The 19,553-nt window shown below is 33.9% G+C and overlaps 1 protein-coding gene across 1 annotated transcript in view; it reads right to left on the bottom strand.

The window, feature by feature from the left end:
- The window catches only part of MARCHF6 (membrane associated ring-CH-type finger 6), an 80,259-nt gene that overhangs the window by 13,484 nt on the left and 47,222 nt on the right, over positions 1 to 19,553 (bottom strand). The window contains 10 exon segments of the mRNA XM_072605423.1: positions 641 to 822; positions 2,961 to 3,030; positions 4,450 to 4,654; positions 7,245 to 7,382; positions 8,345 to 8,445; positions 9,708 to 9,827; positions 13,386 to 13,520; positions 15,408 to 15,482; positions 15,573 to 15,641; positions 19,018 to 19,098. Of these exon segments, the coding sequence (XP_072461524.1) occupies positions 641 to 822; positions 2,961 to 3,030; positions 4,450 to 4,654; positions 7,245 to 7,382; positions 8,345 to 8,445; positions 9,708 to 9,827; positions 13,386 to 13,520; positions 15,408 to 15,482; positions 15,573 to 15,641; positions 19,018 to 19,098 (1,176 nt within the window).

The following is a 19,553-nucleotide window of genomic DNA, read 5'->3' as shown; positions in this document are numbered from 1 at the left end:
CACACACACACACACAGCCTAATGTTGATCTTTCATATTTATAAGCATGAAGCTCTTAAAATTCAGAACAAGCATGAACCAGTAAATCACCAAATACTCCAGTTACCCTAGAACATTCTTGACTTAGCATTATGGCTGTAAAGAATAGGTATCCAGTTCATGAATGCTTAAAACCAAAGGAATAAAACAATATTCTTAATCTTAAAACAATTATAAAAAACTTCAAAGTTTAATTACTTGAAAGTATTGCCCTTTGTAATGAATAGCAAACTACTGTGACCTATTAAATTTTACTTTTATTAGAAGATTTTTAAAGTTCCACCTTAACAAGTAATCCTTAAAAATAAAAAAAAAAATACAAAAAAAATTTAAGTTATGGCACTGCTAATAGCATAATCTCATACAATAATAATCTAAGGCAAGAAATTGAAAACTATATGACTTCTTCTCTCAAGGCCAAAGGGTAATGCACATTACTTTTGTCTCTCTCAAGACACTATTCTCCAACAGAATCTTTTTTTTTTTTTAAATACACTGACTTTGATGCTGAATAAACCTATAATGGAAGGGAAGGGTAAAAGTAATAGTTAAAGAAATGTACCCACCTATTAAAATGATAAACCTTTCTTTGAAAACTTACCATAAGGGACCACTCTTTAACCTTTTGAAAGATCACTCTGCGTCCCTGTGGCATCCATGCAACTAGAACTGTCACTGCCCTGATGGTTAACCAGCAGACATAAAGACCACAGGCAGCTGTGTATAGTTCATGGATTTTGGCAGTCCCCGTCCAAAATGACATTAACCACCGGCCAGTAAATACTGAAAATAGAAAGGCTGATAAATGAGACATATGGCTAAGTAAAGAGAATTGTTATCTTTACGCTGACATTAATAACATAAATCAGCTATTCTCATTATATTAACTTGTCATGACTCTCGTAAACTTTAGACAGTGTGTCAATTTCTTTCATTTAAAAAACTTTTCTTAAGAACCACAAAATGTTAGTAGAAAGGAATTAAGAAATTAACTAAGCTAATTTCTTCATTTTACCTATAAGAAACTAAGGTACAGTGGGGGCCAAGCGAGTTTATGATTGATTAAAATTGCTCCAAAATATTCTCGATGGAGAAAAAATTTGGAATAAGTTCCCACTCTTTCATATGCATGCTAATGTACTCTCTTTAATTTTAGGTCAAAATACTATTGAAGGCTTTTTTTCCCAGTAATTGAAAGAATTATGTTAATAGGCTAAATGTAGTATTTTGAAGATTCTAACAAAAGAGATTAATTCTTTATTAATCTTAATTCTAAAAAATTAAGAGTTAGCTTCTTAGAATCATCTCATTTGTCAACCAGCAAAGCTAATTTTATTTTAATGAAGAATATATGTGATACACACTTCGACAAAGTAATCATATTAAGTCACAGCAAAGTCCTGTCTCAAGAATTATTGTTACAGAGGTCACAATAGTTTCTTGAAAACTATCCAAGTAGAATATGAATTCTGATATGCTTTTCCATGATGGAGTGGTTTAAAGTATGGTCTTGGTGCGGTGGCAGCTAGGTGGCACAGTGGATAAGGCACTAGGTCTGGAGGCAGGCAAGGTTGCATGACATCCTTGACCACTGTTAGGCAGCACATGAATAGGAAAGAGAGGTAAATGACAGGGGTAACACAGGAATGGGATATGACAGGGCATGACTGGTGATAAGACAAGGAACAAGAGATTCTAGAATACAGGTGAAGTGTTTAAGTGTTTATAGGTTCAATACTGTGAAAGGAAAGGATATCAGAGCAGAAGTGATGAACTAGGCAAACAAGTAAAACTGGTCACATGGAGGACACAGAACAAAGAGCAGCTGGCTAATGTAGTGAATAGAATGTCAGTCCTGGAGTGAGGAAGACACAAGTTCAAACCTAGTCTCAGACACATACTAGCTGTATGACCCTGAGTAAATTGTATAACCTCCACTTGCTTCAGGTTCCTTAGCTTCAAAATGGACATAATGTAACAGTACCTATTTTCCAAGACTGTTATGAAAATCAAATGAGATAATAACTGTAAAGTGCTTAGAATAGGGTCTTGTACATAGGAAGCGCTATGTAAATGGCAGCTGCTGTTGTTCATAGAGCAAAGAACTTGAAGTCAGGAGACTGAAGTTCAAACCCCAAATCCCCATCTATAGGTTAGTTACTCAACATCTATAAGGCTGTTTCTTTGTCTACAAAATGGACTACCCGAAAGAATATGGTCCCTCTTATCACTGCCCTAAGGGGATGATAATAAACTATCATAATGAAGATCTGTTCCTGATAAATTCCTGTCCACAGATCTTCAACTTCTAGCTAGTTAGAAAAGAGATTGCAAAATTTAGTCTGCAACTGGCTGAAACAAAATATTTCATTATTTGCAAATAACCAGACACTGACTAGTGGAATGTAAACTGTTCCAAGAACATAATGATCACTATTAATGATATGTAATTAATCACAGATATCACTATGTAATGATGCTTCACGTTTGACTGCAATTTTAAAATATCCTTTCCATAAAAAAAATATGGTTGATATGAACTAGTACTTTGATTTTTTCACAATGGACAACAAATTCTTTCCTTGACCAAATCTTCCAATTCCTTCTGATATATACATCAAGTAACCCAAATTGGGAAATCCTAAACAGATAGATTAAAAGTTTCAATTAACTGAAATATAGGATACACAGTTCTCCCCAAATCTGGCTAATGTAAAACTTCAGTATAGCAAGCACAGCATAATATCTGTAATTTTTTTCCTTTCAAAGAGATCTCACTTTAAGTGAACAATCTCTATTTGAATGAATACGTTATAAACACCATTTAAAAATTATATTTGATGAACACAAATTTAAACATTTCCTTTTAAAATAATGGAATTAAGGAAAATTTTAGCTAAAGATTAAAATAAAAAATATACCTGGTAAAGTAAGGCAGATGAGACTGGCAATCAGTAAGGTTATACACATGAAGACAATCAACAGAAATATCTGCGATACAAAACATATAGTATAAACATCTTAAGATACAACAAACATTAAATGACTATTTGCAATTTTGTTTTATTTTCAAGCTAACTCCACATAAAAGGAAAAAAATATTTTATGAAAATATGAATTACAACTCAAACCAAACAAATTTCCATAGGCTCCTATTTTTATCTTACTTTAGCTAAAACTGGAAACCCTAGTATTTAACCTTATGTTAGTAAAGTCTGCAATAAGCTATCCTTATGAAAAAGGAAAAATATTAACTTTACATTCTTGAAATGCCATCAACCCAAGTGTTTTCATAATCTACTTATAGGAGGAATACTTAATCAGGGGTCCAAGGATAGATTTCAAGGAGTCCATGCATACTTACATGGGAAAAAGCTATTTTCACTAACTTGTAATGAAAATATTGCTTTTCCTTCAACTATTTAAAAATATTATGATGAAAAAGGGTCCATGGATCCATAGATTATACCAGACTGGCAAAGGGGTCCATGACACACAAAAAAGTTCCTATAACCCCTGAATTATAGAGCCATTTCTTTTTTAAAAAAATTATATACACATCATAATTGAAATTACTTTTTGAAATTAGAAATAAAGTGCAAATAAAATACACTCTACATATGAGTATATATGATAAACATACAACTATATATTAGCAGTTATTCTATGAAAAAATGTTAGTCAACAGTATGAACCCAAAGTATGGGATGATATTGCTTTTAAATAAATGCAATATAGCCTAATTTTAAATGAGTTTATTATACAATCCTAAGGGTGATAATCCTTGATAAGTAATGTTCTACTTAACAGCTAATCAGGATCTCTTATAGAAGCCCAGTTTTGTTTTAAAAAATGTCAAGATTTTTGGCCATTGATTTCTATAGTAATAAAGCTATGACAACTTTTAACTGAGTGATTAATATATAACGTAACAAAAATTAAAGATTCAGTTTTTTAAATAGAATTTAGAAGGCTCTGAAATTTATACATTTTTCATTACATAGTAAAATTCTACCACAATCCATCTAACAGTGAGAATTATTTGAAAATTTCTTAACATACTTCACTCATTCTTTACAAACATGACATATGGCAGGGATAACAGCCATACTATTTAGCGCGGGCTGGCAATTATAAGAGCACGATTTCTTAACATAAATCTCCCAGGGGTGAAGAACCTAGGACCTCGAGGTTACACGCGGCCCTCTCGGTCTTCAATAGTGGCCCTTTCACTGAAAACAAATTTCAAAAAACAAATCCCCTTAATAAAAGGATTTGTTCTGTAAAACTGGGACTCAACCTAGAGGTTGTGCCAGAGGACCTAGAAAGCCACAGGACTTCCCCAGGTTCCCCTCCCTGTACACAAATCTAAATAATACAAGATGTTGAAAAAGGATTTACTGTACCTACCCTGAGTGGAAATTTTAAAGGCCTACGGTAAGGCTGAAAGCCCACAGGTCCTCCTTGCTGCAGGATGGCTTGGTGGGCTGCATGAAGACCTTCCCCCACCACCGGGATGGCATTGTTATTACGAGCATGCTGGTTGTTGTTAGCTTGTGGATTTGCACTGTTTTCACTCTCTTCTTGATCCCCAAGTAAGTAAGAATGAAGATCCCTATGTCAAAAAGGCCCATAATAGAGTAAAACTCTCTTTAAATCAAAATATAAATCAAGTTAAGGGGAAAGAATATAGAATCAAATCATACTTGTGTTGATCTAATTTGTTTCCTTCATTATACATGAGGAATCTGAAGCCCAAGGACTGTGAATATACCCAAGTTCACCCATCTGGCAAGTGGCAGAGCCAAGACTGTACCAGAAGTCTACTGATTCAGTCTAGTACTCTTTCCATGCTACCACAAATGGATAAAGGTTAATAAATCCCTCAATGATCTGCTTCTAATGCAAAAGATAACATGGTAGATATTTTCTACACAGGTAGATCTTGCATGTGGCTGCTAGGTTAAGATTTCATCAGTAAATATACTCTTTAATCATCACAAGCTCTCTATACTGTGAATGAGGAAAAGGAATCATTTGGCAATTAACCTTCTAAGCTTTCTACACCTGGCTGGGATTATGCTGACTGACAAAGAATCCACCAGAAGTTCTGTGCATTAATCCTCTACAGCTTGAGTCTTCAGGCACAGACTTTGAGTGAACCCAGTTGGTTGAGTGAATAAGTAACAGAGGTAGGATCAAATCTGATCCTCCTTCTGCTTTATCAAACTGCTCCATGACATTTCTTAAATTTAAAATTAAGCTTTTTTTTTTAAGGGGAATGTTAAAGAGTGGAATGTTAGTAGATATATATTGCCTTAATCTATTCTAAATCTCTCAAAAATCATTAACTATCCTGAGTTGTATTAGTGGTATAAATTAGGCCTGCTGTGATTCAAGTCTCTCGATCATGAAAAAGAAATTAGCAATCTAAAATTACATGAAACGGATAAAACGTTGTTTTTTTCTAATCTCAAGAGAGCCATCATTCCCCAATTGACAAATGCTCAAATGATATGAACTGGCAGTTTTCAGAGGAAAAAATTAAAAGCTATCTTTGGTCATATGAAAAAATGCTCTAAATCACTACTGATTAGAGAGGCAAAGCAAAACAATTCTGAGGTACCACATCACACCTATTAGATTGGCTAATATGACAAAACAGGAAAATGATAAATGTGGGAGAAGATGTGGGAGAGTTGGAATACTAATTCATTGTTGTGAGCTGATCTAACCATTCTGGAGAGCAATTTGGAACTATGCCCACGGGGCTATAAAAATGTGCATACCTTTTGATCCAGCAATACTGCTTCAAGGGTTGTATCCCAAAAAGATCATAAAAATGGGAAAAGGTCCCACATGTACAAAAATATTTATAGTAGCTCTTTTTGTGGTGGCTAAGAACTGGAAATTGAAGGGATGACCATCAACTGGTGAATGGTTGAACAAGTTGTGGTATATGAATGCAATGGAATACCACTGTGCTATAAGAAATGATGAAAAGGAGGACTTCAGAAAAACCTGGAAAAACTTATGTGAACTGATGCTGAATGAAGTGAGCAGAACCAGGAAAACATTATACACAGTAAGAGACACAATGTGTGAGGACTGTTTCTGATAGACTTAGCCCTTCACAGCAATGCAAGGGCCTAAAACATTTCCAAAGGACTCGATGCAAAATGCCATTCAAATCTAGAGAAAGAACTAGAGAGATGGAACACAGAATGAAGCAGACTATTTTCTTCTCTGTCATGTTTTGTTTTGTTTTTTCTCATGGTTTCTCTCATTTGTTTTAATTCTTCCATGCAACATGACTAATGTGGAAATATGTTTAATAAGAATGTATGTGTAGAGCCCACATAAGATTGCATATAAGATCTTGGGGAGGGAGCGGGAGAAAATTTAAAATTTATGAAAGTGACTGCTGAAAACGGGAAACAAATTAATTATCAAAAAGAGAAAGACAGCCAGAATCCAATAGTCTGTATATTATTTTTATTCTATACCCACAGATGCTACCTATTACTAGTCATGTCATCTGGTTTAGTAAGTCAAAAAACCACAGGATTTCTAGAAGGATGGCATCTTACAGATGATCCGATTCAACATCCTCATTTTAAAGATGAACTGAGGTCAAAACTAAACGATTTGCCCAGCCCAAGGACACATGGGTTAATAAATGGCAGAGAAGGGATTTGGACCCAAGTTTTTGATTCCAAATCCAGTTCTCATTCTACTTTACCACACCGGGCCAATTAAAATTGAAACTTCTGACTTTCATTTCAAGCTATAATAGGAAACTAGATTTGAGAGGCAATATCTTTTCTGAAATAATCTTTACCACAAAAATTTAGCTTAAAGTATGTAAAACAGAAATACACATATCATGTCAAGGCCTAAGAAATACTTACAAAACTGAAAAGCACTACAACTAAGAATAGTTATTTAAAATGAACAATATCTCCCAGCAGGATATATGCCAAGATATAACTTCCAAATCATGGTAAGTAAGACTGAAGCACAAGAAGAATTTTTGACTAAAATAATGAAAGCAAATACTTGGGCAACTCTTCTAAGTATATTTATATTAACAACAGTCCTCAAGACCACAGTTTTGCCTACATAAGGTAAAGAATACCAATGAAGGGAAACAAGGTTAAATTAGTATAAATGATATAATTAAGATGTTGGTTGTTTACACTTACAGCAAATATCCGGCAGTCACAGTCCATGCTCGGACAAGACCCTTCAGCCATTGTCGAGTGTGTCCTTGTTCAAGTAAAGCTGGCAATACCACCTGTAGCAGGAGCAGCTCAAGAGACAGTTCACTCACTGGGGCATCACTATAATGATAAAAAGGACCAAAAATAAGCTGATAAACTATAACATGTATTTATATTTAAGGTGATCTCTACTGTGATATAACACAGAACCTTTGCTAAGTGACAGATTCTTATTTCTATCAAAGAATCCTTTGCAGTAATATGAGTGTTAGAAATGCATGGTTTTGCTAATCTGTCCTTCTTGTTGAATTTTTTCATATGACCAAAGATAGCTTTAGAACTATACCTTAACAAATCTGTATTAAATTTTTTTAAGGGAAAGACAATGTTCTAAATTTATGAAAATTCTAAATATAACAGAAGGATCAAACGCAATTATATTACTAGTGTCATGTGTTGGTTTAGTTCTACTGTATGGCTTTTTATTTTTTCTTCACTTTTTTACTTTTTGTTAGAAGGGATGACTCAATGGGTAAAGAAAGGGAGAAAGATACAACTGGAAAGGTGGTAAACAAAAGGTGGTAATAAAACAAGTAATATTAAAATACTTGTTTTTAAATTTTCAACGTGCTTAATTTTCTATAAGCAACAAAACAGTAACAAAATCTAGCTCAATGCTTATAAAATATTATGGTCATGGGAGGGAAGAACGTTTTTATTGGGATTATTTAGAAATGTATTTCTAATGGATGTACTTCCCTCAGGAATATAATTTTTTTAGAAGTTCTAAAATAATACCATTTGCAAAATGGCATTATCAGGAAATAATGTACTATTTTTATATACAAAATTGAAGTCATGTAGCATGCTGAACAATTTAATATTAAATAAATGGTATGGTAACAAATGGTAAATGCGATGAATATGGTACATTAATGTTTATCAGTTCTAATATTTTCCAAAACTTAGTTAACCTCATGAACTTACCTTTCCCTCACCAACTCCCACAAGAAATAAAGCATAGAATCAGAATACAAAATCCACATTAGTGAAGAAGGAAATTTCAAGGACAGAAACCTTACCTGTATAGCATGACATTATATGGAAGAAAATTGGGCAACAGATTCTTAATAATACGTATAGGGAGCCACAGCATAAGAAGAACAATGGAACCAAAGACAATCTGCAACAAGTAAAATGACATTAAACTATAACAACAGTAAATGGTTTATCCAAGACAGGTCAAACCTTTAAGTTTTAAAAAAATGCCATGATTAGTTTTCCAAACATATGTCAGCTTGATCTTGGAGAGACAGCTATGGGTAGTATGCATAATTGTACTCTTGGAGTCAGGAAGAACTGGGTTCCAGTCCTGCCTCTGACAAACAATAACTGTGTAACTAGGGACAAAACACTTCTCAGTATTTTAGGGAAGCTCTTCAAGACTCTTAAGTGACAGATGAATTACCAATCTACATCAGTAGGAAGACATCTGCACACCAGGAACACCAAATAACTAATAATAAAGATAATAATCTCACCTCTAAAACTTGCTGTATCACCTGTGGTCAAGTGAATCTGTTTTATTATCTACAAAATGTAAATATTAATATTGATATTCAGTCATTTGTTAGTTGTGTCCAAGCCTTTGTGACCCCACATTTGGGGTTTTCTTGGCAGGGATATAGACGTGGTTTGCCATTTCCTTCTTCAGGTCATTTTACAGATGAGGAAACTGAGGCAAACAGACTGAAGTGACTTGCCCAGGGTCATACAGCTAGTAAGAATCCGAGGCCAGATTTGAACTCTGGAAGATGAGTCTTCTTGACTCCAGTCTGGCACTCCATCCATGCAGGCATCTAGCTGCATGTATGTGTGCTTTTGTCTTGTGTGTTTGTGTGTGTGTGTGCCCATGTGCACGCGCACATAGCATAGTCGATAAAGAGCCAACCTTGGAATCAGGAATATTTGGATTCAAGTTCTACCTCTAATAAATTGGCTACAGGGGCAAGTAAAAGTTGCATAACCTCTCAGTATTGCTCTGAATTGGAAGAGGAAGTTTTCTCACTGAGAATTTGCCATAATAAACAAATCATAAGCCCAGGTCAAAAATACCTGTGGTACCTACCTCACAAAGATAATGGGCAATTGAAATGACATGATGTTAAGTATAATGCTTTGCGTACTTTAAAACACTAGGTAAATTTCAATAACTAATTCTGCAATTATATTAAAGAGATCACTATGGTTTATCAAAGGTAATAATTTTATTTCAAACAGAGAACAATAAATAAAAATAAATTATGTTCTGCTGTTCTAAGCAAAAAAAAAAAAAAGGCCTCTGTGATATAACTGAAACAGTACAAAAAGAGTATAATAAATATTTGACAAGGTACATAGTGTAACATACTTTATTTTAAGGACTAAATAAAAATGTTTCATTACCACTGACAAAATAAATCTTCGGAGATGTCTATAAATGGGCAAGTGAATCATTTCCTGTACTGGATTAAAATCTGGATCATTCAAATTCCTTAGAAACCATAAGACACCAGGCCTCAGCACCTACAAAAAAAAATTAAAATTTGTAAAAATGTACTGACCAAATTCTCCAGATATAGCCTGGTCCCAATTAATTGAATAATTAATTCTCCAAAGTGGTTGCATTATTTGAATTAATACTGTGTCTGATTAAATTGACTGAACTCAAATCAATGACATTTTACATAATTACAACTTCAAATAATATGAATTTGAATATATGAAACCACTTGAGGAAAACAAGTTATCTACAATAATCAAGACCTAGTTGTATACACGTAAGACAAAATAAAACAGAAAAACAGTAAAAAAAAAAAAAAAAAAAGCTCTTACTATCACTTTGGCAATGAGTGAATTAAAGATTTATTCAGTCCTTACTATGTATGTGCTAGGCATTGTGCTGGGGGTTCATATACAAAAAGTGGGACAATCACTACCTTTTGCCTTTTTCCTTTCTCAAGAATGAAGAATATATACCCTTTTAGTTGTGAGAAATGTGACAATGATAGTACCAACAAAATTGTTCCTATATGAAGGAAAGGAGAAAAAAATGAGTTCATGCTAACAGGCTATATATAAAAAACATCCTGAATCTTATTTAATGTGTCGTCATAGATTAATATATAGTCAGTCAATAAGCACACAATAAATAAATACCTTGTGCCAAGCAATGTACTAAGCACTGAGATAGTAGGAAAGGTAAAAAGACAGTTCTTGACTCAAGGAGATGGCTATGTTCTGGCAATATCCAAGAATGTTAGCAAAATCCAACCTTCCACTGAACTTATAAATGCTTTGGAGGATAAAAATAAATGCAAAAAGTAGAAGAAACTTGATACATTTTTCTTTAAACTTTTAACATGACTTTAAGAAGGGCGTTAATGAATGACCCTCCACCAAAACATACAATTTGAATTGTCAGAATTAAGAACTCAATTTTGTTTAAGTTTACTCAAAATAAAAACATATGTAAAATTATGGAAATAAGGCTTACTATTTCCACTTCATGATCTAGTGCTCAAAAGGTCTGCAATCTTCCCCCAAGTTTTGGAAGTTCATTTCATTTCCTTGATATGATACATCTATCTTCCCTCGATGTCAGTTTTTGAAAGAAGCTCTCTAGTGGACTACCTGCAGCAGCTTCAGTGTGCTATACACAAGAAACTCAGAAGAATCAGGCCTATGATGGAATTCTTTGCAGTTATTTAGGATGCAAATCCAATGCAAACTACTAGAGCTTGGTATCAATCAGCAAACCCTTTCAGTCTGAAAAGACGCACATTGCCTAAAATAACTGTCAATGACTATAATATCACCATCTGCTGGTATTTTCTGTACAGGAAGTAGTGTCTATCTAAATTTACCACAGTCAGCATGTAAAAAGTTTATTGTACTTTTTTCACTTATAAACTGCTGGGTTACTTAGTTTTGGAAAACAGCCAAAGTCTCATTTCTCACGTTTAACAATAGGAGAAAAGGCAGTCCTCTCGTCAATTCCTCTTTGTTTTCAAATTTTATTTACTGAACAAAAGCACCACATTTATCTTGAGTTCAACCAAGCAGTAGCTATGTTAAAATTCATTAGAGATCACTGGTTTACCACATCTGGGATATGACTCTATAGTGATTCAAGATTATATTATTTACACTAAAGTTTTCTGACTTCAAAATAAATTCAAATGTAGAAAAGGCACAAAAGTAATACAAAGTTGCTACAGTTGTCTGTGTCCTTTTGTTCAAACTATTCAGTGGTTGTTCTTTTGTTGCAATCAAGAAACTTAATTTCTCCCAAGTCATAAACAGGGTCATTTTTTTAAAGTTGCCTGATGTAATCTACCTTTGCTGTCACCGTTACTGTCTGTATCTCTTTCTGTACTCTCTCTTCATTATATCATTCCAGAAGAGTTCTGGGGTTGACAAATATTTACTTACCCTATATCATCAGGCATTTTTGAGTACAGATCACTATCTATCTTGGCAAACACTACTCGATCTTATTTAAATAGTATTCCTTAATGACAATGAAGCCTTCCTCAAAAACTGAAAGTAACATCTGGCTTAAATTAACTAAAGCAACATCTATATTTCTTAAAATTTCTTCTATTTTTCTACTACAAGGACTTGTTCTTTGAATTGTTATGGAAATAAAGAGCCAAGTTTACAACAGCAGTAGGGGGCATCAGTGGTTGGGTAAGGGTAAGAAGACAGCAGCTTTCATTGTAGCAAAAAGGTCTCGAGCAAGGAGCAGAGGGAATGGCCAAGCTCTACAAAGCTACATCTGCTCCTTTGTTGACTACCATAGCTCTCATGAGTTTATATTACAACAGGGAAGAGACAACACATGATGAGAGGAGTACTGGTCATGGAAGGAAATTCTGGTCTGAGAATCGGCAAGGATGGTGAAATAATTGATCAAAGGAAAACCAGAGGATATGCCCTTTCTTGAAATGATAGCAGTATTGATTAGAAATTGGGCGGGAGAGCGAATATCCTGGTTTTTAAAACAAGCTTAACTACTATTTATGGCAAAATCTTAGAACACATTTTCAGCTAAAAAATAGGATTAAAAAAAAAAAGAAACCCCAAAAAGTCCTTCTGGGAAGACAAAGGATTTCCAAAGCTCAAATATCTCCAAGAAAAGCACACTCTATTAAGCTATAATTTTCAAACTAGGGTGTTTTAAAATGTCTATTGTTGGTAAACACAAGGGAAAATGGTTATCTCTAAACAAAAAAGACAAATTAATTGGCAACATCTAGTAGATAAATCACAGTGACAGTTGATAGTACTTGCTCATAAACATTAGCATTACCACAGAGAGAAGCTATTTGATATTGGATAAGTTTTACTATTTTGGCACCTTAATTATATTATCTTAAAAATATAATTTTATGGTGTTACTTTAGTGGCTCAACAGAAAGCATTACCAACAGCAGAGCTGGTATGATAGAAATACTGAACTAAGTCAGATCCAGGTCTGGATTTTAGTTCTGGTTCTGTCATTAGTGTCAAAGTGTAGAATGATCTGTTTTGGAGGATATTAACAAGTTCTTTGTAGAATTCTCTACCACATCATCCTCAGTCACTGATATTGTTGCATAAGCAGCGATTACTTTCATTAGTACTGCAATACATGAAAACCAAATAGTTCATGAAATGTTTCTTGTTGCCTTTGAAAACGTTTATTCTACTACCTTTTTTCTTTATCTCTCTAAGAAATATCTGTGAGATGTCTATCATTTTAGCTGAAAATTCCTTCTTTCTTGGGTTTCATTTAGAGCAACAAATGTCAAGACTGATATGATTCAGATGCTCTTGAAAAATGTGTACTTGGTCAATACACAAGGATCTCACATTACTAAACTGAACTCTTACCTCTTAGATGAACTCTAAGGTCCCTCATAACGGTTAAATTAAGCCAAATTCACATATCTTATCATCATTTTGTAAATACAAAAAAAAATGTGGTTATTACTAACATACAGAAAAACATCCATAATCCTTTTAGGGCAACGTAACAAGGGTTCATGGCAATTTACATGATGAATTTACAATTCAGTAACTGTTTTTCTTAGAACTTACCTCTCTCAGTAAAAGAATGAAAGAAGCAAAGTAGAAGACATAGACCATTCCCACTAGCCAGTGCAGAAACATGGTGGTACCTGGAGCAGACTGAAAGCTCAACTCTCGATCTTTCAAAGTAGCATCAAACATTTCCTGAACCAAAACAGAAAACATACATACATTTAAAAAGTGCAAACAAGTTTTTCTATAGTTTAAATTTGCCCAATTTACACATCTCACTTTTTAACAAATGAATAAAACGTGTATATATATGAAAAACACATTTTAGACCAGAAATTTCATTTTATGATGTCTCAGTGTCACATTTATATTTTGCTTCAGACTGAGAAATTGCTCTGGAGACACATAAAACAAAATTTAAGATGGCTCTAAATATAAAGAAAATGTAATGTTTTTCCAAAGAAAAACTAAAAATTATGGGCTGGTAAAATATTCACATGCTTGGCAGTGTATATGCTACCATCTAAAGATAACACATAAAAAAAAACCATTAGTAAATGAAAGAATGCTTTGTTATAGTTCTATGACAGAAAATGCTGATTCAACAACTGAAGATCTTATTTTCTGATTATAGTTATACCACTACGTTAAAATATCTCCAAGGAAAGGGAATAAGTATTCATATAGCATGTGCCAGAGGCTGTGCTAAGTACTTCTTTAAATATCTCATTTGATCCTCACAACAACCCTAGGAAGTCAGTGCTATTATTATCCCCATTTTACAACTAAGGAAACTGAGGCAAACAGAGGTTAAGCGACTTGCCCAGGGTCATATAGCTAATAAGTGTCTGAGATCAGATGTGAATTCAAGTCTTCCACTGTGTCACTAGCTGCTTCAAAGTACATAATAATCATTACTATGCTTACTTTATTTACTAAAATCCTGCTCTAATGTCTCAGGAGATGACCCTGGCTACTTGAAGACTGTAAGCTGTGGCATATTCTATCAAGCTATAAAAGACAGAATATTATCCAAGAATATTATCCAATATTATCCAGAATATTATTCAATATTATCCAAGAATCTACAGAATTAAGTTTAGAAATATTCAATAGCCAAAGGCTGCCCCCTTGGGTGATTAATTTACTTTGGCCATACAACTCAGTTAGCAATTGTAAAACTGTCTACTAAGTAACAGAAAAATAAAGATCTACAGCAATAATTAAATGGACTATAAGTATTTGAAAAAGCTGACAGCTTTTCTACCCATAAATACAAGTATAGTGATATAATATAAAGACCAACGGGTTTAGAGTTAAGAGAATATGGGTTTGAAATCCAGTTGTATCACTTACAAGATGTGTGACATTGGACAACTCATATATCTGCGCCTCAGTTCACTTATTTATAAAATTATGGGAGTAGTCTGGACTTGGTGATCTTTAAACTAGAAATAGCATAGCATAATGCATAAAGAGCCAGAGCCAGGAAGACTTAGGTTCAAGAGCTGCCTTTGATACACATGGAGGCATGAATAAGAGGCTGAATAATCACCAGTCAGCACTGATCAAGGACATTTCTTCAAAAGAATTTCCTAATACAACTGAAAGCATAGGTAGATTTCAAAAAAATCTTGTCTTTTACAGATTGACATTCAGATGGAAATTATTTTAGCTAAAGTTAGCACAGAATCCTAATTTACAAATTTCTCATCTTGTTTTTTATTGTCTATGATCTATATAATTTCTTGACATCAGAAAAAAAATTAGCACTAAAACAACCAATACAGATTGTTTACTATTCTCTATTTGCTATTAAAAAGACAAGAATGCTGCATATTAAAATATAGTACTAGAAAAAATTCCTGTTACAATTTTATATAACCCAAAGATTATAGACATAAACCTGAGTTTTCAAAGACTCCTTAGTTACACTTATTTTCAGGAGAAAAAAAATAATCATCTAATTGATAAACATTGATTTTAAAGAGACTTTTCTTCAAACCTTTCCAAGAGAAACTTTATAACTGAAGTCTTAAGTTCACAGATTATACTGAAAAAAAAAATATTAATACTTACCAGAGAACATATATCTAGCCACCAGCCACAAATGAGAGGGAACACTCCAATTTCTACCACCACTAACAGAGAGACCTTAAGTAAAAACAAATTTCATCAATAGTGAGATAAATACAGAACAGATGAATATTTTCAATAGTTTAAATTAAATAAAATATAAATTACCTTAACAACAATATAGCAGACCCCTAGTAAGCGACGAGATCGTTGAAATTTCACAAGAGCTGCCAAACCCTACATCATCTGGTCAAGGAAATAACTCAATACAATATCAGAACAAAGCACTTGGACAATATGCAATTTATTTTTTTAGTATCAATGTAGTATTTCATTTTTCCCCAGTTACATGTAAAAACAATTTTTAACATTTGTTTTTAAAACTTTGAGTTCAAAATTCTTTCTCCCTTCACACCCTCCTCCTCCACTGAGAAGGCAAGCAATTCCATATACGTTACATATGTGCAGTCATGCAACACATATCTGTAAGACAAAGTAATTTGTGGATCACTAATTCTGATGTTAAGTTAAAAATGATCTAACTATAAATTCAATAATACTAGCATAGTCTAAAGAAGATGTTGTAGAGTTTCCATTCCTTGAGATTTTGAAGGCATAAAGGTACAATCATGTGTCAGTAGTTTAATTCACTTGCTTAAAAGCAAGACATACCAGAAGTTCTTTTAACATCTACCTCTACAACTTGTTGTGATCCATATAAAGGATACCAGTGAAACCTGCAGCTGCAAAAAAGTCAAAGTAAATCCCTCCAGATTTATACTGTTATTAACTTGTAACTGGGAAGAGAGCTAAAATTAAGAGGATAAAAGTCCCAGTTACAAACTTTTGTTTATCAATGTCAAATATTGTTTTGGAATACCCAAAAATATAATTTAACTTTTGGTACTCTAAACTTTCTATTAATTTGCAATCTCCTGGAGGGAAGGGACTGGTTTTTATTTTATCTGTGTCCTAAACATCTACATGGTGAGGTACATTAGAAAATAGCCACTTAATGAGTTGTCATTACAATAATTATATGAAAACATAAAGTAGATGCAACCAAAGGGAAAGATGGCTCACAAGGTCTCTTTGGAAAGACAAATAAAATAGGTGGTGGATTTGGTTTTATTATTCCTATAAAGGCAAAAAGGAACAATTTCTTGGGATATTAGAGTCATGACAGCTTGCTGTACTTATGATAAGCATAAGCAAAAGGACTATCCCAAGCATAATTGTGATATTACAGAGCAACGGTTTTTGGCAATGAAAAATTGGACCAAGTCAATAGAATTTCACTTCAGCAAACCTGTACATAGGGGAAGAACAATACGCTGACAAATGTACAAGGAAATAGCCCTCAGAATTAAGAAATGAAGCTATTCTCTAAAGGATAAATGGTCAAAGGACACAAAACTGTATGAAAAAGAGATACTCCAAATCTCTAAAAATTACAAATTAAAGTAACTTTGAGCTTCCACTTCACAGTCATAAGATTGGCAAAGTTGACAAAAAGGAGAATGACAATGTAGGAGAGCTGCAGGACAACAACATTAATGCACAGCTGATGGAACTGTGAATTACTCTAGTTGTTTTGGAAAGTAGTTTGGCACTACGTCCATATATATGTATCCTTTGATTTAGTTATACCAAGTCTATACCCCAAACAGATCAAAGAAAGAGGAAAAGGACCCATATATAGAAAAATATGTATAGCAGCAATTACAGTGGTAACAAAGAAGTGCAAACTAAGAGGTTGCCCATCAACTGACAAATGACTGAACTATGGTATATTAATACAACGGAATTTTATTGTGTCATAAGAAATGACAAAAGAGACAGTTTCAGAAAAAAGTAGGAAGACTTTTATGAGTTGATGCAGAAGTGAGAAGAGAATAGCATACAAGAACACCATACAGACCAGCAACTTTGAAAGACTTAAGAAGTGAGATCAATGCAATGATAACCATAATCCAAGAAAATTAAAGAAGTATGCTACCCCACCTCCTGAGAGAGAGGTAAGAGACTAAAGATGCAAAATGAGACGTACATTTTTGAACATGGACAAAATGGGAATTTGTTTTACTTAGCTATGTATATTAGTTATAAGGTATTTGTTTTGTTTTCAGTAAAGAAAGGTGAGAGGGAAAGAAAACAAATGCTTGATAATTAAAAAAAATAAATTTTAAAGGATTAAGGGCTGGAGGATTGTGGAGTATTCAGAAGTGCCTCCCCTGTATAGATAAATAATTTCTTCAAGAGTTAGAAAATGCTGTACATGACAAGAACTAAACACTGCAAAACATAAAACTGCATCTGAAGAAGGAAGTCACTGGTTACCTATGTAGGAGTCATTTTCAAACTGTATGTATACATACTATCAAATACTCAAATAATAGGAGCAAAACAGAAGGAAAAAGGTTGCAGAATCAGAGACTTTTAAAACTGAAAGGAACTTCAAGATGCCACATAAACCTACCTGTACTTGAACAATAATCTCTACCATATCCCTAATAAGAAATCAGTTGGTCTTTGCTGGAAGACCTCCTGTGAAAGGAAACCAATTCCCAGAGTAGCTAATTCTTTTTTTCTTTGAAAAGTTTGATTGCTAGAAGTTTTCCTTATGCCAAATCAAAGTTGTTTCTTTTCAACTTTCACTTACTGATGCTAGTCCTATGCTGTAGGGCAGGTGGAGTGGGCCTAATCCTTGTACAGAACAACTTTTCAAATACTTTTTGACAGCTCTCATGTCTTCCATTTATAACAGGTTTTCAAAGAGCATAATTTGGAAGCCCTTCACTAACTTTGCCAATGAGGAAAACAGTCTCTAAAAAGTTTAAATGACTTGCCCATGATGTATGTATGTCCATGTATGCCACTGAGCGGGCATATAAACCCAGTTCTCCTGACTACCAGTCCTTTGCATTATGCCACACAGTTACTAAGAGATAAGAAAATAACCTGAGCTGCCAAACCCTGACCTCTCACACACATGTGTGTGTGTGTGTGTGTGTGTGTGTGTGAGTGTGTGTATGTGCACGAATTACTGAGCAATAGTGAAATACCAATTTTATCATGAGATTCAACTGAGTTCAAAGACTGCTATACACCAGACACTATACCAGGCGACAGGGATACAAAGACAAAAGCAAACAGTCCCTGACCTCAAAGAGCTTGTCTTCTAGTTGTGGGAATCAAAATCAACACAGTAAATTAATACATTATCCAACATGATGCCTGAAGGGAGGGCACTAGCCATTAGATGGATAGGCTTCTCGTAGGTTGTTTTCTCAACAGAAATTTCAAAGAGGCCATAGATTCTAGGGGTGTATTTCAAAGACCTAGGGAGTAGCCTAAAAACAGACATGGAGAGGGGAGATGAAATGTCACATACAGCAATAAGTAAACAGGCCAATCTGGCTGGACCATAGAATATATGAAGAGTACAGAAACACTGTAACATAAGATGGAGTCAGACTGGAGTGAGATTTAAAAGTCAAACAGGAGATTTTCTGGTTTGGCCCAAGAACCACTGGAGCTTCTCCAACAGGGATATGTAAAGATAAATGTGTCAAGTAACCAGAGGTACCTACATCATTTTGTCCAAGGATACATGACAAATTATCAGTGATATTGCTAAAAGTACGTAGCCAACTATTGTCGTGATTAGGCCTTCAAAATGAGATGCTTGGACCTAGAAAAAAAAAATAACAGTTCAAGATGTTGGAACCTAAACTTTCAAGGGACATATTTTGGTATGAGGCCTTCTGTTTTCATTTAGATACTCTATTAATTTGTATAAACCAGACCCATTCCTCCTGCTGTCAAACATGCTATTAATTCAAATCAGTGCAAAAATTTAAAAATCTGACATACATACATTTATTTACATTTCAGTGCTTGTGTATTTAAAACAGGAAAACTAAGAAAATTTGTTTTGGTTGATCTTCCAATTCAAAGGACACTGTATTCATTTACCTAAGAACAGGGTAAAATAATAAATTCCTATATATCTAACTTTTGCTTTGGGAATACAACACAGGAAGGTTTCTCTTCACCTTTTTCAGAGTAATTCTAAATTCTTATACATGACGGCCTTTTCATGGCATCTATTCATAATAGCAGCAGACACTGAGGATATAATTATTT

Source organism: Notamacropus eugenii, chromosome 4 (assembly GCF_028372415.1).
Source record: "Notamacropus eugenii isolate mMacEug1 chromosome 4, mMacEug1.pri_v2, whole genome shotgun sequence".
Classification (NCBI taxonomy): Eukaryota; Metazoa; Chordata; class Mammalia; order Diprotodontia; family Macropodidae; genus Notamacropus; species Notamacropus eugenii.
This window is presented reverse-complemented; position numbering and strand designations above follow the sequence as displayed.